This window comes from Biomphalaria glabrata, chromosome 1, assembly GCF_947242115.1.
Source record: "Biomphalaria glabrata chromosome 1, xgBioGlab47.1, whole genome shotgun sequence".
NCBI classification, from domain to species: Eukaryota; Metazoa; Mollusca; class Gastropoda; family Planorbidae; genus Biomphalaria; species Biomphalaria glabrata.
Genome location: NC_074711.1, coordinates 71620227 through 71642821, shown reverse-complemented (window position 1 = coordinate 71642821; position 22595 = coordinate 71620227). Strand labels below are relative to the sequence as shown.

General features: G+C 37.4%; 1 protein-coding gene across 1 annotated transcript in view; it reads right to left on the bottom strand.

Moving 5' to 3' along the window:
• The window catches only part of LOC106075666 (corticotropin-releasing factor receptor 1-like), a 52180-nt gene that overhangs the window by 26326 nt on the left and 3259 nt on the right, over positions 1–22595 (bottom strand). Inside the window, exon 2 of the mRNA XM_056012528.1 lies at positions 7479–7565. Within this exon, the coding sequence (XP_055868503.1) occupies positions 7479–7533 (55 nt within the window). The 5' untranslated portion in view covers positions 7534–7565. The remainder of the gene's footprint in view (positions 1–7478; positions 7566–22595) is intronic.

Here is a 22595-nt window from a genome sequence, read left to right as displayed (position 1 = left end):
TTTTACCCATCTAAACCAGGGGTCGGGATCGCTTTTGTCTCTTGCTTAGCTTGCTCTATTATAAAAATCTACCATATAAATATATAATATAAATAGCGATAATGCAACATTCTTTGAACCTCAAAGAGAAGTATTTTCGACCTGAAAATGTCACGTGCAGATCTCGTGGTAACTACATTCGTACTTCTTCAGCTCTTTACGTTTCATTGTTTTCTTCCTTGTAATTTTGTGGTTAGTGTTGAACTTTTTGTGATTATTAATTTACAGTTCTTGAAAAAAATAAAAATAAAAAACCGACTAAGAACACACTTTGTTAGCACGTCACGGATGGCTGCTTGGTCGTACGGTATGCGCGCTGGACTGTCGTGCGGACTTCTCGATGATCCTGGGTTCATACCCTGCCCGCTGCCATCTCCGTCGTTCTATTGGAGGTTTGAACTAGGAAGTAAATAATCTTGAACTTTGAAGGAACATCCGAAGCATGTCAAACATTTTACAAGCAAACATTTATTGTTGTTATTGTTGATCTTATTGGGATTATTAATGTTGTAATTGATGCTTTTATTGTTGTTGTTGTTGCTGTTGTTAATTTGGATTTTCATTTTAATTGATTTGTTTCTTTCTATTACCTATGCTCAAATTCAAACAATTAAAATAAAACAGTTTGATCGAAACTTTACATAAAGTCTCGCAATTGGTTCAGCTTCGCAGCACGGGTCAAAGACATGGACAATTGACAACGCTAGTGGTAGCTTAGCAATAAAAGTTTGTGCCAGTGGATTGAAATGTTGCCTCTTAGTATCGATGGATCGATTGAACATCTTCCAGTTAGTAGAAAATAAAATAGATTGGTTGAGTGAAGAAAATTTTAATCATTTAATTCGGAACAATCAATTTCCAATAAACCGAATTATTTCATTTTTCTGTTGCATTTTACGTCTCGAGAGACGATCTTTTCCTTTGAATAGATTCTAGTTTGGTGATAGAGCATTGATGTTGTGCATTGAAAAATTGTATAAGTATTATATGCAAGACCATGCGCAAAATATTCCTGAAAGTCTATTTGTTTTTTTAAATCTTCAGTGGATACATGCGGGATATTCCACTTGCGTATGTTCTAGGTATAGATCCTCAGACCAATTTTTAATTAAAGTTGATTTTATTTTGAAAAATTAGCTAGTATTTTTTTTTTCAAAAAGATATATATAAACTGTAGAATTTCTCGGAAAATCGTAAGATCTGTTTTCGAGATCCGTGTCTAGCCTGTGTCCAATGTCCAGTTGACGTGTTGAGCCCATGAAGAGTTTGCAAGCTGGTAGGAGAACTTGTAGAACTTTAAACCAATGCAAATGGTAAAACAAATGTTACTAGACGGGAGACATCGGGGGCTTAAGACTTAAGTGTGCTTCTAGACTGGAGTCATAGATCTGAAAAACAGTCTGTTTTCTCTTTTGTATGAAATTTTAAATTGTAAATATTATATCTTTAAGCATATCTGTATGTTTTTAGATAAGTAGGAACATTGGAGCTTTGTTTCAGTTGAAATGTAGTTTTGTTTGGTATTCTTATAATGTTATTATAATATGGTGCGTTAACCGTGAGTTGTATTTGTCTATTTAATTTTTAAAAAACTTTAAGAACAACAACAAAAAAAGAATAACTTTGACTTCGTTTTCAAAATGAATTGGAAAAGGTAAGAGGTAACCTAAAGAAAGAAGAAGTTCCCCTTTCAGACCTAAAGGTCATGATGGTCATCTGTTTCTGTTGCCCACAGTTAACAAGAGTGTCATGTGGCAAGCACAATGACCAACCGCCTGTCAGATATCCTTTAGAGCTGTATAATCCTCCCGAAATTAAAAATCCCAGTCTTCACCGGAATTCGAACTTGGGGCCCTAGGTTTGGAAGCCAAACGCTTTACCACTCAGCCTAAAGAAAATTTATTTTCTTAACTCAGTTAGATCTGCTGACTTACTGGAGTAATGAAATTATTTGACACAGGGAAATACACATTAAAACACTATAAAATGTTAAATAGGTTTTCTAATCTGTTATCTACAAACTAAAATGTTGATGTAAGATTTCTCTTCTTTCTTTGTCTTTCAGCCCCCTCAGACAAAGAAATGTATTATGGCCAAGAGAGCGTATTACAAACTAATATCAAGTCTAGACATACTTTTCTTTAGCGTGAGAACTGAATGTTCTCTAGGATCTATCTCTGAAAATGTCAATCGTAAAGTTTCATTCAGAGATTCACTCAGACACTTGTTTGATTAATCTAAAGAGTGAGACCCAGAGAGAGAGAGAGGACGAGAGAGAAATGAAGAAAAAGTGAGAGGGGGGAGTAAGAGAGAGAGAGAGAGAGTGTGTGAGAGAGGCTCAGAGACTAAAGATTCCATTGTTGATATGAAAACGGTTTTTCCACATCTCTTCTTTTTAGATATTTAATATTGAAGCTGCAAACAAGAAGAAAAGAACTCCTTTACAGAACTCCTTTACAGAACTCTTTTACAGAACTCCTCTACAGCCAGCAGTTGACAATGAACTTACATAAACAGTTTTACCACCGGTCAGACAGCTTTTAAACCACTTCCATCAGATTTGATATTGAGTTCTCTTCCCATCTCACAACTAAATCTCTGAATTTAATTTTTTTTTCTTACTTGGAATGAATTGAAAGTTTTTACCGATTAAAAATAAAAAGTAAAACATTATGAAAGTTTGGTGTCAGAAGACGGTTTGCAGGATTGGATACTCGCATGATTGCTTTGATATTTTGTGAACGTTAAGCTCAGCATCAGCCAATTATTTGTCGACTGCAGAACTTTTGTTGAATAAGATTTAGAAAGATAGATTCACTGAAGTGATTAATATCTGCGTTTCAGAAATACACGTGCATAAAGATAATGCAAGAAACTTAACGCAATCTACAGAAAGAAGTGAGATCTACAGAAAGAAGTGATATCTACAGATAGAAGTGAGATCTACAGATAAAAGATCTACAGATAAGAGTAAGATCTACAGATAGAAGTGAAATCTACAGATAGAAGTGAGATCTACAGATAGAAGTGAGATCTACAGATAGAAGTGAGATCTACAGATAGAAGTGAGATCTACAGATAGAAGTGAGATCGACAAATAGAAGTGGGATCTACAGGTAAAAGATCTACAGATAGAAGTAAAATTTACAGATAAAAGATCTACAGATAGAAGTGAGATCTACAGATAGAAGTGAGATCTACAGATAGAAGTGATATCTACAGATAGAAGTGAGATCTACAGATAGAAGTGAGATCTACAGATAGAAGTGAGATCTACAGATAGAAGTGAGATCTACAGATAAAAGATCTACAGATAAGAGAAAGATCTACAGATAGAAGTGAAATCTACAGATAGAAGTGAGATCTACAGATAGAAGTGAGATCTACAGATAGAAGTGAGATCTACAGATAGAGGTGAGATCTACAGATAGAAGTGAGATCTACAGATAGAAGTGGGATCTACAGGTAAAAGATCTACAGATAGAAGAAAGATTTACAGATAAAAGATCTACAGATAGAAGTGAGATCTACAGATAGAAGTGAGATCTACAGATAGAAGTGAGATCTACAGATAGAAGTGATATCTACAGATAGACGTAAGATCTACAGATAGAAGTGAGATCTACAGATAAAAGTGGGATCTACAGATAGAAGTGGGATCTACAGATAAAAAGGAGATCTACAGATAGAATTGAGATCTACAAATAGAAGTAAGATCTACAGATAGAAGTGAGATCTACAGATAGAAGTGAGATCTACAGATAAAAGTGAGATCTACAGATAGAAGTGAGATCTACAGATAGAAGTGGGATCTACAGATAGAAGTGAGATCTACAGATAGAAGTGAGATCTACAGATAGACGTAAGATCTACAGATAGAAGTGAGATCTACAGATAGAAGTGAGATCTACAGATAGAAGCGAGATCTACAGATAGAAGTGAGATCTACAGATGTGAGATCTACAGATAGAAGTGAGATCTACAGATAGAAGTGAGATCTACAGATAGAAGTGAGATCTACAGATAGGAGTGAGATCTACAGATAGGAGTGAGATCTACAGATAGAAGTGAGATCTACAGATAGAAGTGAGATCTACAGATAGAAGTGAGATCGACAAATAGAAGTGGGATCTACAGGTAAAAATCTACAGATAGAAGTAAAATTTACAGATAAAAGATCTACAGATAGAAGTGAGATCTACAGATAGAAGTGAGATCTACAGATAGAAGTGATATCTACAGATAGAAGTGAGATCTACAGATAGAAGTGAGATCTACAGATAGAAGTGAGATCTACAGATAGAAGTGAGATCTACAGATAAAAGATCTACAGATAAGAGAAAGATCTACAGATAGAAGTGAAATCTACAGATAGAAGTGAGATCTACAGATAGAAGTGAGATCTACAGATAGAAGTGAGATCTACAGATAGAGGTGAGATCTACAGATAGAAGTGAGATCTACAGATAGAAGTGGGATCTACAGGTAAAAGATCTACAGATAGAAGAAAGATTTACAGATAAAAGATCTACAGATAGAAGTGAGATCTACAGATAGAAGTGAGATCTACAGATAGAAGTGAGATCTACAGATAGAAGTGATATCTACAGATAGACGTAAGATCTACAGATAGAAGTGAGATCTACAGATAAAAGTGGGATCTACAGATAGAAGTGGGATCTACAGATAAAAAGGAGATCTACAGATAGAATTGAGATCTACAAATAGAAGTAAGATCTACAGATAGAAGTGAGATCTACAGATAGAAGTGAGATCTACAGATAAAAGTGAGATCTACAGATAGAAGTGAGATCTACAGATAGAAGTGGGATCTACAGATAGAAGTGAGATCTACAGATAGAAGTGAGATCTACAGATAGACGTAAGATCTACAGATAGAAGTGAGATCTACAGATAGAAGTGAGATCTACAGATAGAAGCGAGATCTACAGATAGAAGTGAGATCTACAGATGTGAGATCTACAGATAGAAGTGAGATCTACAGATAGAAGTGAGATCTACAGATAGAAGTGAGATCTACAGATAGGAGTGAGATCTACAGATAGGAGTGAGATCTACAGATAGAAGTGAGATCTACAGATAGGAGTGAGATCTACAGATAGAAGTGAGATCTACAGATAGAAGTGAGATCTTTAGATAGAAGTGAGATCTACAGATAGAAGTGAGATCTACAGATAGTAGTGAGATCTACAGATAGACGTAAGATCTACAGATAGAAGTGAGATCTACAGATAGAAGTGAGATCTACAGATAGAAGTGAGATCTATAGATAGAAGTGAGATCTACAGATAGAAGTGAGATCTAAAGATAGAAGTGAGATCTACAGATAGACGTAAGATCTACAGATAGAAGTGAGATCTACAGATAGAAGAGGGATCTACAGATAGAAGTGAGATCTACAGATAGAAGTGGGATCTAAAGATAGAAGTGAGATCTACAGATAAAAAGGAGATCTACAGATAGAAGTGAGATCTACAGATAGAAGTAAGATCTACAAATAGAAGTGAGATCTACAGATAGAAGTTAGATCTACAGATAGAAGTGGGATCTACAGATAGAAGTGAGATCTACAGATAGACGTAAGATCTAAAGATAGAAGTGAGATCTACAGATAGAAGCGAGATCTACAGATAGAAGTGAGATCTACAGAAGTGAGATCTACAGATAGAAGTGAGATCTACAGATAGAAGTGAGATCTACAGATAGAAGTGAGATCTACAGATAGAAGTGATATCTACAGATAGAAGTGGGATCTACAGATAGAAGTGAGATCTATAGATAGAAGTGAGATTTACAGATAGAAGTGGGATCTACAGATAGAAGTGAGATCTACAGATAGAAGTGAGATCTACAGATAGAAGTGGGATCTACAGATAGAAGTGAGATCTACAGATAGGAGTGAGATCTACAGATAGGAGTGAGATCTACAGATAGAAGTGAGATCTACAGATAGAAGTGAGATCTACAGATAGAAGTGGGATCTACAGATAGAAGTAAGACCTACAGATAGAAGTGAGATCTACAGATAGAAGTGATATCTACAGATAGAAGTGGGATATACAGATAGAAGTGAGATCTATAGATAGAAGTGAGATTTACAGATAGAAGTGTGATCTACAGATAGAAGTGAGATCTACAGATAGAAGTGAGATCTACAGATAGAAGTGGGATCTACAGATAGAAGTGAGATCTACAGATAGGAGTGAGATCTACAGATAGGAGTGAGATCTACAGATAGAAGTGAGATCTACAGATAGAAGTGAGATCTACAGATAGAAGTGGGATCTACAGATAGAAGTAAGACCTACAGATAGAAGTAAGATCTACAGATAGAAGTGAGATCTACAGATAGAAGTGAGATCTACAGATAGAAGTGAGATCTACAGATAGAAGTGAAATCTACAGATAGAAGTGGGATCTACAGATGGATCTTCAGATAGACGTAATCATGCAAGGTAAAATGATTTATTAAAGAGACTTACATGTGTCAGGGATAAGTGTTATGGACTTAATGTGTGTGTGTCAAGTGTCTGATGTAATTTTAGTAGGGTTGATGCAGATGAGCAATTAAAAGCTCTGACAGCTGAGGAAAGAAATACTGCGTCATTTGTGGTTATTGTATGTTAAAAGTATAAGTGACTCAAGAGAGATGTTTTCAATCATTCGACATCACGTGTTTTAGTATTGTTGTACAATGAAATTGAAAACTATAAATATGTGTTAATGAATTTCTATTTTTATCCAAAGCTTATATCAACTCATTCTGCCTGTCTGTAGTTAGTGGTTAGTACGTCCACTTGAGGATGCTAAGCCATGAGTTCGAATTCAGGTCGTTCCAATGATTTAAAAAAAATGTTTTTAAAAATGTAATTAGGTTTAAATGTCACCCAGATTTTTTTTTCTTTCTAACCGTTCCCCATTATTCCCCCAACTGGTCTAGATAAATGATTGGACCATAGCGTAGTGAGAAAGCTAAAAGCATGAAATAGAGCTAAACAAAATGGCAAAAATATTCCTAAATGCACAGATTTATTGTTGTTGGTCTAGAACTATTAAAATTTTAATTACACAATTACAGACTGTCCAAACTTATTGATAGAATTACACTTCGTATAAGCTTTGTTTGCTTTTTTTTTTTAGTAAGTTGTTTGATGTTGTTTCTTTTTGTTTGTTTGTTTGTATTGTTGTTAGTTTCCGTATCAAGTGAATACGCTACATAGACTTGCAGTCTGGAGCTACAAGCAGACACCGAGATCCATCAAGTATTACAGCCGCACTTAACCTTATTAAGAATTGATAATGAAAGAATCTTTGTTCTTGTGTTTAGCCTGAGATTGATTGCAGGTTTGATAAGATCAATCACTCTGGGTAGTAGAGACACTATGTAACAGGTAGCTGTGGGAGGGAACAAGGGTTACCTGTTGCACCTGCTGGGCTTGTACAGTTCCAGAATGTTGAGTTACCATCAAGCATTATTGTTGTCGACTTGTATGCATTAGTGTTATCTGTAAGTATAGAGTTATACAGCATCATTACATGTTAGAAGTGATAATAAAGACAGCGTAGGAAAAAATGAATGCAAGCGAAGAATTCTTTTCCTTAAAATGACCCAAAAAAATCTTTATCCATCAAAGAGTTAAAAGAAAATGAAAACAAGTCAATAAATTAGGCAGGTAATAACAAAAAATAGAAATTAAAATACCAGCCAAAAAAAATATTTTAAAAAAATAATTAAAAAAAATAACAAAGCTTATATTAAAAGTAGTTGTATCAATTAGTTTGGATCAGTGATTTAATTGAATTTGTAATAGATCTAGATATAGATAAACAAAATAAATTTGTGCGATTACAAATATTTGTTTTTGTTTAGTGCCATGTCATGCTTTTATCTTTCTCACTGCGTTCTGATCCTATCTCTTGTCTGGACCAGTTGGGGAAAGGGATGGTGGAGAAATAAAGGAGTATCTGGTTGAATATGACAGTGATTTTAAATTCATTTATAAAAAAAATATTTAAAAGTTGAATGAACTGGATTCGAACTTGAGGGCCATAGCCTCCTTCAATGCTCCTCAAGTTAACGGAGTAACCACTGTAACAGAGAAGTGCTTATGAAAATAGAAGGTTTCATGTTTATTTTTTGTTAGTCTTAAACTTTGAAGTAAAATATAAAGAGGGCTAATTCAACTTATACCACCACATCAGTCAGGTACTATTTCTTTCCCTTTTTCGATACAAAATAATTAATTAACAATAGGTAATTTTTTTCACATAAAAGAAATAAGTGTGCAAAATTTCAGCTTGATCTTAGATTGAGTGTGAGAAAAATCCCGTGTACAAACTTTTTACCAGACAAACAGACAATGTGAGTTGATTTAAGCTTTGTAAAAACACATCCGATGAATGCCAACGATAGTCAACAAAACTTAAGCCAATAAACATGAAAAAAAACGAATAAAATCCAATTTATCCAACTATTGTTATCCACTTCAGACAGAGCAATTATCCAATTGTTGTTATCCACTTCAGACAGAGCAATTATCCAACTGTCACTATTCACTTGAGACAAATTGTTCCTCTCCAACTAAACAAACAGAAATACTTTTATAGTTTGTATACAACCATGCTATCTTTTTACCTAGTGGACAGCTGTCAACATTTATACATATGGAGGTCATTAAGTTTTACTTTTTAAAAATCTATATCAATGATTCAATGACTTCAGAAAATGTCTCTAATAAATCGATCAGGCTTTAAATATCGGGGTTTCCAGCGTTGTACTATTTGATTGAGCTTTATGGAAACTTAACCTAGCAAACACGTTTTTTACGTTCTAGACTGCACATTCAGTTAAGTAAACTGTTTCAGTAAGTCAGACAAAAATTGTAAAAAGTACATACTAGATGCCCAGAATGAGACCAGTTGTTATCTAAACTTATTCAGTGACCCACAAAAAAACAAAAATGCAAAGATTCTATTATGTATTAGCAGTCGTTTTATTTTTATAACTATGTCAGTAATTACCTGAAATACTAATTGTGTGTTGCGGTGAACTGCAAGCTTTTAATAAAATGTTATCCCTTTTTCTTTTCTTTAGTACAATCATTATCTATTTATCAAAGTCTAAACAATAGCAAGAAAATAATGATCATCTACATTAAATAGCACATTTTGTTGTTACAGTTGCAAGAAATGATTAACAAAATCTCTAAGTCAAAATAAAATAAACATTTTTTGTTTGCAATATCACGCTAAGACATTTGTCAATGTTGCAGGTCAGTAAAAACTTCAACAGCTGCACAACCTTATTTTTATTATAAACTTTAAGATCTATGCATTTGCCACCGAGGTCCATGTTTATCACAGTAATCAACGTTGGTGCCAAATTTCTAGACGTCTCTACCCCCATGAGACTTTCCCCAATTTTTTCCCCCGGAAACAGGTTGGACGGCTAGGGGTTAGTCTTGATAGCAGACGTTTTTTTTAAACGTATATTTTACTTTATGTTCGAACTTCACAATTACGAACATCTAATCGCTTAACATTCAGCGTAAGACTTCTTTATTGGAAAAGATTGTTGAGTCTATCATACTAACTAAAATGCGTTAGCACACGTTTTTCTCATTCATATAAGAAATACCGAATGTACATTTGTTTAGACGCCTTAAATAAACATTTCTCTAAAGTCAAAAGTTTCACATTTTAATCACATCGAACTGAAGATAATGGACCAAAAATTGTGTTCTTGCGTCATCCGTAAGCACAATCCTTCGATCTATTATTTCGTGTCATCTGTTTCTCCGATTATTGCTTGTGTGATTCTCCTCTGAGTCTGGGAGGTTTTCTGGTCGCTTGAACAATCGAAAATGAAATTTTCCGCCCCTCCCCAAGTCTGAGGAAATGTTTCTGGTCTGTCAGCTCTCTTTTCCCTGGGGGCCTTATCCACTACACCCCAATCCTGATAATTCTGAGTCTTCGGCTGAATTATTAGTGCTATGATTGGTTGGAGAAGGCCATGTTGTAATTATTTGGTCGAGTTCAATTGTTTTCCAACAGATAGCACTGTATAGCTAACCTAGGGGATCGGGTAGATTCAGCCGAAGTAATTAAAATTGATCCGTTGTATTTCTTTCATTAAATATATACCTTGGTTAATTTAAATGGATTCCATGTGTTTGTCTGTTAAATAAATTCAACTATTTGACTAACATTTCATTTTTTAAAAGTAGAGCCAAGTTATCATTTATTCACAATTGAAGAGATTAGATACAGGACTACTACAGCGACTGACCTCACGATGACCTGCTAACTAGTGTAAAAAAAAAAGTAAACTAAAACTCTATGACCATATTACAAGGTCTTCAAGGCTCGCAAAGACCTTCCTTCAGGGAACAGTACCAGGAAAAGAAAAAGAGGCAGAGAATGCGATGGGAAGGCTATATAAAAGAATGGAAAGGACTGCCATTGAAAGAGGTTCTAACTAAGGCAAAAGACAGGGGAATGGAGAGACGATTGAAAAATCTTGTGTGCTGCAAAAACGGTCCAACAGACTAAGGGATAGGTGAGGTGAAGTGTGTTTGTTTGTTGGTGGGGAGGTATAATACTGTTTGTTGGTGGGGGTGTATAATACTGTTTGTTGGTGGGGGTGTATAATACTGTTTGTTGGTGGGGGTGTATAATACTGTTTGTTGGTGGGGGTGTATAATACTGTTTGTTGGTGGGGGTGTATAATACTGTTTGTTGGTGGGGGTGTATAATACTGTTTGTTGGTGGGGGTGTATAATACTGTTTGTTGGTGGGGGTGTATAATACTGTTTGTTAGTGGGGGTGTATAATACTGTTTGTTGGTGGGGGTGTATAATACTGTTTGTTAGTGGGGGTGTATAATACTGTTTGTTGGTGGGGGTGTATAATACTGTTTGTTAGTGGGGGTGTATAATACTGTTTGTTGGTGGGGGTGTATAATACTGTTTGTTGGTGGGGGTGTATAATACTGTTTGTTGGTGGGGGTGTATAATACTGTTTGTTGGTGGGGATGTATAATACTGTTTGTTGGTGGGGGTGTATAATACTGTTTGTTGGTGGGGATGTATAATACTGTTTGTTGGTGGGGGTGTATAATACTGTTTGTTGGTGGGGATGTATAATACTGTTTGTTGGTGGGGGTGTATAATACTGTTTGTTGGTGGGGGTGTATAATACTGTTTAAGTAAGGTGTGTCTCTAGATCTATGTCAGACAAAATAAAATAAAAACATAATGTGTAAAGAGAGGGATGCAAAAGGAAAACAAAAAAGAATACTCAGGTATTATAGAAGTCACGGGCAAAAACAAAAGTCTGGCAGGGGAGCGCTATAAAGCGGACATAGGACATACGCATACTCAAGTTTACTTAGGGGAGGGAGCGGGTTGTTGGGGGGAGAAAAGTGATCTAGAATTCACAGGCCAGAAGGGAGTGTGTTTGGGAGGGCGATTTAAAGCAGGCCGTTCCAATTCAACGTAACATATACTAGAACACACTGGCCAAAAGGGACGTTATTAAAAAGAGGCTAGTTTTATTGAAAGTGAGGCGGCCTAAAAGTTCGTGGTTGGGAACGAGGGCTTTATATTGGAGGATGACAAAAATGTAGGTGCTCCACTGAATATACAAGAACCAAGAGTGTATGTAGATTGTAGTTTCATTTAAAAGTAGTGAGTGTGGTGGGGGGGGGGCATTATAATGCAAGGAGACGAGAAAACTAACGGGCCTAAGAAGTGTTTGTCCATACCCTAAATTAGGGGCTTTCAACCGTAGCGTAATACGGGTATCTGCTCTTCGTATATATAGTTCCAACAAGATCATTTGTAACTTTTACTGTGCCTATGCATTCATGCTGCAACGTTAGTTCCACAATAGTAGCTGAACTAACTTTGAGTTTAGAGTATAAATAAAAGTATGTGAATTAGGAGGGACTAATGTTGAGTAGTATGACTATGGAGAAACTAACATTGGATGCGAAAACAGCAGAGAAATGCTAAGCAAGATTTTGGATGAACTTCTAGTAGTATTATAATCTAGATTGTACAGTTTAACTTTGAAGAAACTGAGGCTGAATATGAAGAAATAACGATGTCTGTGAATATGAAGGTACTAACGAGGTTGGTGATTAAAATTCTCAAAATTTTATACATCTACATGGTAACCATTTGCACGAGTTCAAAGTTACCAATGAGTTCATCACTTCTTTTCTCAAAATATGGATACCGCAGACGTAACTATTAATATGTTAAAAACTATTTCTTGGATTGATAATTATTTGATTATAATGCATCAATTTCTCAGCGACGTTTGGGGACCTTAGGCATGGAGCATAGATGTGGGCATTTGGAAGTGGAGCCTCGGTTTACTTCCCCTCCAAAACGAAGAGGATAGAAATATCTAAAAGTTTTAGTTATCATTATGTTCCACAATCAGTAACATCAAAATGTCATTCCCTGTTGTTTCTATCAGTAACACCAGAACGTCATTCCCTATTGTTTCTATCTTTTACACCAGAACGTCATTCCCTATTGTTTCTATCTTTTACACCAGAACGTCATTCCCTGTTGTTTCTATCCTTTAAATCAGAACGTCATTCCCTATTGTTTCTATCTTTTACACCAGAACGTCATTCCCTGTTGTTTCTATCCTTTACATCAGAACGTCATTCCCTATTGTTTCTATCTTTTACATCAGAACGTCATTCCCTGTTGTTTCTATCTTTTACATCAGAACGTCATTTCCTGTTGTTTCTATCCTTTACATCAGAACGTCATTCCCTATTGTTTCTATCTTTTACATCAGAACGTCATTCCCTGTTGTTTCTATCTTTTACATCAGAACGTCATTCCCTGTTGTTTCTATCTTTTACATCAGAACGTCATTTCCTGTTGTTTCTATCCTTTACATCAGAACGTCATTCCCTATTGTTTCTATCTTTTACATCAGAACGTCATTCCCTGTTGTTTCTATCTTTTACATCAGAACGTCATTTCCTGTTGTTTCTATCCTTTACATCAGAACGTCATTTCCTATTGTTTCTATCCTTTACATCAGAACGTCATTCCCTATTGTTTCTATCCTTTACATCAGAACGTCATTCCCTATTGTTTCTATCTTTTACATCAGAACGTCATTCCCTGTTGTTTCTATCTTTTACATCAGAACGTCATTTCCTGTTGTTTCTATCTTTTACACCAGAACGTCATTCCCTATTGTTTCTATCTTTTACACCAGAACGTCATTTCCTGTTGTTTCTATCTTTTACACCAGAACGTCATTCCCTATTGTTTCTATCTTTTACACCAGAACGTCATTCCCTATTGTTTCTATCTTTTACATCAGAACGTCATTCCCTATTGTTTCTATCTTTTACATCAGAACGTCATTCCTTGTTGTTTCTATCTTTTACATCAGAACGTCATTCCCTATTGTTTCTATCTTTTACATCAGAACGTCATTCCCTATTGTTTCTATCTTTTACATCAGAACGTCATTCCCTATTGTTTCTATCTTTTACACCAGAACGTCATTCCCTATTGTTTCTATCTTTTACACCAGAACGTCATTTCCTGTTGTTTCTATCTTTTATACCAGAACGTCATTTCTTGTTGTTTCTATCTTTTACACCAGAACGTCAATCCCTGTTTTTTCTATCTTTTACACCAGAACGTCATTTCCTGTTGTTTCTATCCTTTACATCAGAACGCCATTCCCTGTTGTTTCTATCCTTTACATCAGAAATCATTCCCTGTTGTTTCTATCCTTTACATCAGAACGCCATTCCTTGTTGTTTCTATCCTTTACATCAGAACGTCATTTCCTGTTGTTTCTATCCTTTACATCAGAACGCCATTCCCTGTTGTTTCTATCTTTTACATCAGAACGCCATTCCCTGCTGTTTCTATCCTTTACATCAGAACGCCATTCCCTGTTGTTTCTATCTTTTACATCAGAACTCCATTCCCTGTTGTTTCTATCCTTTACATCAGAACGCCATTCCCTGTTGTTTCTATCCTTTACATCAGAAATCATTCCCTGTTGTTTCTATCCTTTACATCAGAACGCCATTCCCTGCTGTTTCTATCATTTACATCAGAACGCCATTCCCTGTTGTTTCTATCCTTTACATCAGAAATCATTCCCTGTTGTTTCTATCCTTTACATCAAAACGTCATTCCCTGTTGTTTCTATCCTTTACATCCGAACGACATTCCCTGTTGTTTCTATTCTTTACATCAGAACGCCATTCCTTGTTGTTTCTATCTTTTACACCAGAACGTCATTCCCTGTTGTTTCTATCTTTTACACCAGAACGTCATTCCCTATTGTTTCTATCTTTTACACCAGAACGTCATTCCCTATTGTTTCTATCTTTTACACCAGAACGTCATTTCCTGTTGTTTCTATCTTCTACACCAGAACGTCATTCCCTGTTGTTTCTATCTTTTACACCAGAACGTCATTTCCTGTTGTTTCTATACTTTACATCAGAACGCCATTCCCTGTTGTTTCTATCCTTTACATCAGAAATCATTCCCTGTTGTTTCTATCCTTTACATCAAAACGTCATTCCCTGTTGTTTCTATCCTTTACATCCGAACGACATTCCCTGTTGTTTCTATTCTTTACATCAGAACGCCATTCCCTGTTGTTTCTATCTTTTACACCAGAACGTCATTCCCTGTTGTTTCTATCTTTTACACCAGAACGTCAATCCCCGTTGTTTCTATCTTTTATACCAGAACGTCAATAAAATTTGTTTCTATCTTTTACATCAGAACGTCAATCCCTGTTGTTTCTATCTTTTACACCAGAACATCATTCCCTGTTGTTTCTATCCTTTACATCAGAACGTCAATCCCTGTTGTTTCTATCTTTTACATCAGAACGACATTCCCTGTTGTTTCTATCTTTTACACCAGAACACCATTCCCTGTTGTTTCTATCCTTTACATCAGAACGTCAATCCCTGTTGTTTCTATCCTTTACATCAGAACGTCAATCCCTGTTGTTTCTATCTTTTACACCAGAACATCATTCCCTGTTGTTTCTATCCTTTACATCAGAACGTCATTCCCTGTTGTTCCTATCAATAACATGTTAAAATAAATAGACCTAATTATCTTTTCATAAGTTTAAAGGCGTAAGTGAAATCTACTGGTAAACAAGATTACAAAGAGAGTTTGAGGCGGCCGCCTTCGAAGTCGGATCCCTGTCGGATCTGCATATTCGCAAATAATATTCAAGAGGTGATTTAATTTTGATGGTCAAAAGTAATAATGTTTCAAAGATTCATTTGCCGTAAATTTAAATTTAAATTAAATAAAAAATAGTAGATTAGTTTTAGTATATTATAACATTGCAATATTGATCAAAACGTTTGGAAATGAAAATCTACACTTTTTTTACACTTTAGTTTAGAAATTGAAATTCTACATCTTAATCTAGTCTATTTTAGTCTAAACTAGATCTAGAAATTCTAGATCTAGACTGCAAAATAATTTTAATTAGAATATAAATCCAGATCTAGATATACTGTAATAAAAATCTAGATTTAGTTTTAAAAATCTAGATTAGATCTAAATCAAGATATCATTCCTTTTTTAAACGCGAGTCACATAACGAGGCTTAATAAACATTACTATACCGAGTTCTTTTAGCATTTCATTTGAAGAATTAATTCCATATAACGTCAGAGGGAAAAAAAACACTGCGTCACACGGCCTAGCTAGACTAAAAATCGCCTTCATCAATACGAGCCATTTATCGAGTGTTCATAGACTTTGGTGCACCGAGTGCGTTCTTTAAGCATTTCATTTAAATAATTCATTCCATATGACGTCAAAGGAAAAAAAAACACTACGTCACACGGCTTAGTTAGACTAAAATATGTTTTCATCAATACGAGCAATTTTTCAAGGGTTAATAGACATTGGTGCACAGAGTGCGTTCTTTTAGCATTACATTTAAAGAGTCCATTCATATGACGTCAAAGAAAAAAAATTCCATTACCTCACAATAGGCTAGTACCGGTACCATAAAAAAATGCCTTTATTTACACGAGATATTTAAAAAGGGTTCATAGACATTGGTGCACTGAGTTCTAATAGAATTTATTTAAAGAGGATCAAAGCCGCATTGTTTTTGCGTTTTGTCTGTCAGTCGGTCTGTCCGTCATCTTGATATGGAAAAAAACAACTAAAAGTTATTAAAAATTGATTAACCTTTATTTTACGTTTCAAAACATCGCAATATTTTTTGGTATGAACACAATTGAAAAGTTTATATAATAGATTGTTCCGGATGTTTGTATAAATAGTAAAAGAAAAAGAGAATTTCAGATAAATGTAATACCGTTAATTAATTTTTTTGGATGGTCTCGTATAAAAATTAGATGTACTACAGCCATGTGGAGAGATTTTTATACCTTACTTTGGTGTTTGGATTCTGTTTTCCTTAAAAATCGGAACATAATATTAACGATAATTAGATTTTTTAATGTTTTAGGTAGAAAGTTAAATGTACTGTAAGAGAGAAGTGAGTTAAAATATTTTTCATAAAAATCCGTAAAAACATTATTTCGTAAATGAGAAGATTATTTGTTTATTAATTAGAAGAGGGAGTTCAAACAATTATTTGGCGACGATTTGTAAGAAACAAAATCCGGAACATTCTTTATCGATTACAAAACTTCTATGTTATGTTTCAGCTAGAAAATTAAATGTCTAAAAAGTAATTTTCAGTAATCAATTCTAGTAAATTACTTTTTTTTAAAGCCCTGAACAACCTATTGTCGATATTTTTAAAATTTGTTTAAAGATGAAAATACGGAGCAATTTGATATTGATAACCAAATTATAGTGACGCAATGTCAAATAATATAAGTGTAATATTAGTAAATTATGCGATTTCAAACAATCATTAGGCATAATTCATGTTTTATAAAACAATATCCGGAACATTTTTACACTTAATGAAATATAAGTCAGTATAGAGATTTTGATTTAGCATTAATATGCTATTTACATAAAAAATGGAACAACATATTTGTGACAAGTCAAAAACTCGCTGTCAGAGTCACTCTAAATTATCACAGCATTAATTATTATTTTTCATCATTTATTTATTCTATTTTAATTATTTCCCCGTCCTACCTCCAAATTATTCACCCGCCACACCTTTTCCTCTCTACCAGGCTAGACTTAGTCCACCACCTTGGAGAAAATTAGGCCAGTCCTTTCATTTATCTTCCCTTGACCGGGGCAAAGATACACGCAGACTCTTTGATCTTATCCGCGGATGTCCGCCGCGATTGACACCCCCCCCCTTGGGTGGAATGTAGGTCACTCTTCCCCCCCCCCCCACGTCTCTCTTTGATCTAAGAGATTACACGGGTCAACATACCGCGTGATACACCAAGGTGCGTCGCTTGTCGGACTTCACCCACGTGTAAGCTAATTCTTAGCCTAGGACGTTTCCTGTGTCCGCCCACATTTCCCAGGCATATATAAGTAGATTAAATAAAGTCAGACCCTCTCTTTCTCATTCGAGCTGAGCTATCGAGTCTGGACTATATCACTTATTCTTTCTCCTAGAGGAATACCTGGTGGTAAGCCGAACTTAATCACAAGTTCCATCTTAATTACTTTGTGCTATTTCCATTGGATATTATCATGTGTATTTTGCTTAGTTCATTTATATTTAATTAGTGCATTGTGTATTTCTCACTGGCGTAAGTAGAAAACATAAACATGTCCTATGTATTTATTTATGTATTGCATTAATCTATTAATGCTACGTTGCTCAATTGATCATTGATGCAACCATGTATATATTTGTACACCTTATTTTATTTCCTTTATCTCGGTTGATCGCCTTGATAATCTTACTAGCGCACTGATACTGCGTCTAGAAAAGAGATACGAGTTATCTCCCCTGTAGTGAATTATCTCACCTTTACTCATTTTACTCTAACGAGAGTTGCGCCCCTTGAATGGACAAACTCTCCATTCAAGTGCGCTCCATTGTTCTCGATCGACGGTCATATGTAAACAAACCGTCTGGGTCACTGACCACCGCCCATTTCACCGCCCCCCCCCTTCTTTCTCTATCCACCTGTGTTGTGTATTTGAGATTATTATTTCCCCTGCTATGTACATTTTTATATTATTACTTTCCCTTTTATGTACATTTCTATATTGCTACTATCTGTCATCTGTTCTCCAAATCCCATTTGTCATCTCCCCTTGTGCTCTAAAGCAATTTTACCAATCTGACGAATGCACCTCAGTCGAGGGCATCGATAAGATGCATGAGAGACATGTCCTAACTTGTCTTTATTTATCCGCAGCCTCCCTCAGGTGTCTGCCTATTTATCGGATTACTTACCTGCCTATTTGCCTACTGGTCTATCTATGTGCTTAGTGCTATTCAGCACTGCACTTTCCTATTGAGTATCACCTACCGCCTACGGAGATCTACTCAATTCTACTACTTGGCGCTATCGGCATTGCCCGCCTATTCGACAGCCCACCTGTCAAGCTATTAGGCGCGACGTCCCTATAGAGTCAGATCTGTGCGAGACGTCATAGCTACGCCAACCCTCTGCAACTCACCGGACATATCCTGTTACCTACACTGCCCACGGCAGATCAGCTCTGCCCGCAGTAACCTTGTGCTCACGGTATCCGGCCACCCGCCATACTGTGCCCACTACAGATACTAGAACTTGGGACTGAGACTCCACAAGAGCTATATCGCCGGCGTCCCTCTATCCGCTAGAGCGCCACCTCCAGCTGCAGAACCTCAAGCCAGGACCCAGCCAGCTGCGACATCAACAGGACAACCAGCTAAGTCAGAGGACAAAGTGACATACTCTCTTATTATGTGCAAGAGTGATGATTAAACATAGAATATACTAGAGATAGATGCAAACCCTCCCCCTTGTTATTATTATATGTATATTTATGTAAATAAATTTCCTTTATTTTAACTTTTGTATCTATCTTTCATTGCTTTGTCTCGTTGCGTGTCTGCTCCCGATTCATATGCTGATAAGTGGGGGTGTGATAGCATTAAAAATAATCATCCCCTAGACATAAAACGTGCCAAACACACGTCACATTTCCCCACCTGTCACATTTTGGCGAGCCCGTCCGTGGATTTAACCCATTAGTACAGCAGGCACGAACAGGCAGCAATAACTAAATTTCCTATCAATATTTTTCTAAAAATATTTATAAGTATCATCACTTCGCATTATCAAGAGTGTCACTTCTGTCATATTTTATTTATTACTATTATTGCATTTCATGTGTAATATTTTCTTGCAGGAACTTTGTGATTAACGTAGGCAGACACCACATTCCTTTTGCACTCTTTCCTATAACCATAGACTCACTTCCGCTAACCCACTTTCTTTAATTCTAAGCTCAATCCTATTATCCATTCTATCTGCCCTTCCACCATCCCAGCACCCCTCATCGCCCACCCCTCATCATTATGGCCAGTGGCACATTCTCCAAAGAGCACTCTGACTTAATGCAGAAAATAGCTGAATTCAAAGGAATAGCGGCCACCCTATTTAATGATGAGGCAGAACGAAAAAAATATGTGAGAGAACGTTTTGAGGCACTTCAAAAGGAAGAAGAAAGAAAGGAAAGGGAAGAATGGGAAGCGAAGTTTAAGCGAAGAATGGAAGAGTTGGACAAAGCCCATGAGCAGAAAATACTAGAAATAAGAGAACGCTATAGACCGCAGAGATTGGAGCTGAACATCACACCGGCAAGACAAGACCAGGAAGCAGAGGAGAGCGGAACCACAGCTCATGTCCAAATTGAGTACACTGCCCAAACGGACTCAGAAGTTGCTGCTAAGGATGAAACTTTCATAACTGATATCCCTCCTCTCGACAATTCCACATTGTCTACCCAGCCCAACCCTCCTGCTCAGTCCAATAGTCCTGCAAACTGCGATGCCCCAATCCAGCCCATGCCTTCAAGCAAACCCCAACCTAGAAAGGCACCAATCCAACAACCAGCCTTGCACAAAAACTGCAACTACCCAGCACGTAAGCCTCGTCATAACCAGAACAACCAAGCCCACCGTAACTGCAACAACAGCACGCGTGGCAACAAAACTAACCGTGCCTACCGTGACTGCAACGACAGCATGCGTAGCCACAAACCCAACCGCCAAAAGCAGCAGGCCTCACAGCGCATTTCGGTAATGACCGCGGTCCCCAAACCCTCTGTGTCTAATCAGCAAACACGTACTGATAGAACAGCGGGCGACCCATACGTCATATCAACACTGACTGTGGCCCCTGAACACCCTGCCCTTGGCCCTACCAAAACGGAAGTCCTACCGGCACTTCCTCACCCTGTCTCATCTTCCCCCGGGATAGAGACCATTCTGGTTAACGGGCGGTACGTCCGGTCCCTATTTGACACAGGCTGTGCGGTAAGCTCAGTTATCTGCAAAGCACTGGTTGATCCGGCTGATCTCACAGATAGAACTGTGACGATTCAGTCCCTTGACCGTGAGATTCCTCCAAAGATTCTTGCTATTGCTAGGGTCCACATAGAATGCAAGTACGTGCATGGCACCATTGACGCAGCCGTCATGGACACGCCAGTATATGACTTCATTCTAGGCTCCAAATATGTCCCGCTTGGAGCAGTCAACAAACCCTACTTCTCTCTGCCCGTCGGTAGATCGACGAAGCAGAGAAGTGGCCGCAACCAGCAGGTTGGAAACCCTGGTCGCCACGCTAACACGCCTAGTCCCGACTCATCAGCGAAGCTCAAACCACACTGCCCTGGCATTGACACTGCTAGGAAGTCACGAGTTAAGTCGTATACCCGCGCTTGTGAAGTTTTACTTGACCCAGGCTACTCAGCCAAAATTAAGCAACATTCCTCTGACATTGACAGTGTCAGAATGCCCCGAGGTAAGATGAGCCCTTGCTTTCGTGGACTCACTCCTCTTCATGGCTCCTCAGCCACCATTCCGAATCAACCTCCCCCTGGCATTGATAGTGTCAGGAAGTCACGAAGTAAGCCGAATCCTCGCGCTCGTGAAAACTCTTCTCAACATGGCTCCTCAGCCACCATTCAATATCAACCTTCCCCTGGCATTAACCGTGTCAGGAAGCCACGATGTAAGCCAGATTATCGCACTCGTGGGGACGTTCTCCGGCAGAACTCCACTTTCTTTATCAGGCCACTCTTCCCTGACATTGATCGTGTCAGACGATACCGAGGTAAGCTGACTACTTACTCTCGTGAAGAAGCGCCTCACAGCGGCTTCGGAAGTAAGCCCCAACGAGCACACGTGCCTTGGGCACCCCGCCTAAGCCCCAATCACCCTCCCCAATCCGCCCCAGGAAGGAAATATAACTCATCCAATCGCCCAATCTACTCTCCCCCGCAGCCCCACATGTTTCACCCAGGTGACTACAAAATCAGGGACGGAAAGTAGACCACGGACAGACTTGGACAGACTCTCCTCTTCTGGCATGGATACCCCTTTATTTTCCCAGTTTTTTTTTCTAATGCTGTGATAACAACTGATCTTAAAGTTAGAGTGACATCAGTCTGCTCGCACTTTATGGATCTTTCTGCGATAGATCCATCTTGGCGGCGGCGTATGTGACAAGTCAAAAACTCGCTGTCAGAGTCACTCTAAATTATCACAGCATTAATTATTATTTTTCATCATTTATTTATTCTATTTTAATTATTTCCCCGTCCTACCTCCAAATTATTCACCCGCCAAACCTTTTCCTCTCTACCAGGCTAGACTTAGTCCACCACCTTGGAGAAAATTAGGCCAGTCCTTTCATTTATCTTCCCTTGACCGGGGCAAAGATACACGCAGACTCTTTGATCTTATCCGCGGATGTCCGCCGCGATTGACACCCCCCCCTTTGGGTGGAATGTAGGTCACTCTTCCCCCCCCCCCACGTCTCTCTTTGATCTAAGAGATTACACGGGTCAACATACCGCGTGATACACCAAGGTGCGTCGCTTGTCGGACTTCACCCACGTGTAAGCTAATTCTTAGCCTAGGACGTTTCCTGTGTCCGCCCACATTTCCCAGGCATATATAAGTAGATTAAATAAAGTCAGACCCTCTCTTTCTCATTCGAGCTGAGCTATCGAGTCTGGACTATATCACTTATTCTTTCTCCTAGAGGAATACCTGGTGGTAAGCCGAACTTAATCACAAGTTCCATCTTAATTACTTTGTGCTATTTCCATTGGATATTATCATGTGTATTTTGCTTAGTTCATTTATATTTAATTAGTGCATTGTGTATTTCTCACTGGCGTAAGTAGAAAACATAAACATGTCCTATGTATTTATTTATGTATTGCATTAATCTATTAATGCTACGTTGCTCAATTGATCATTGATGCAACCATGTATATATTTGTACACCTTATTTTATTTCCTTTATCTCGGTTGATCGCCTTGATAATCTTACTAGCGCACTGATACTGCGTCTAGAAAAG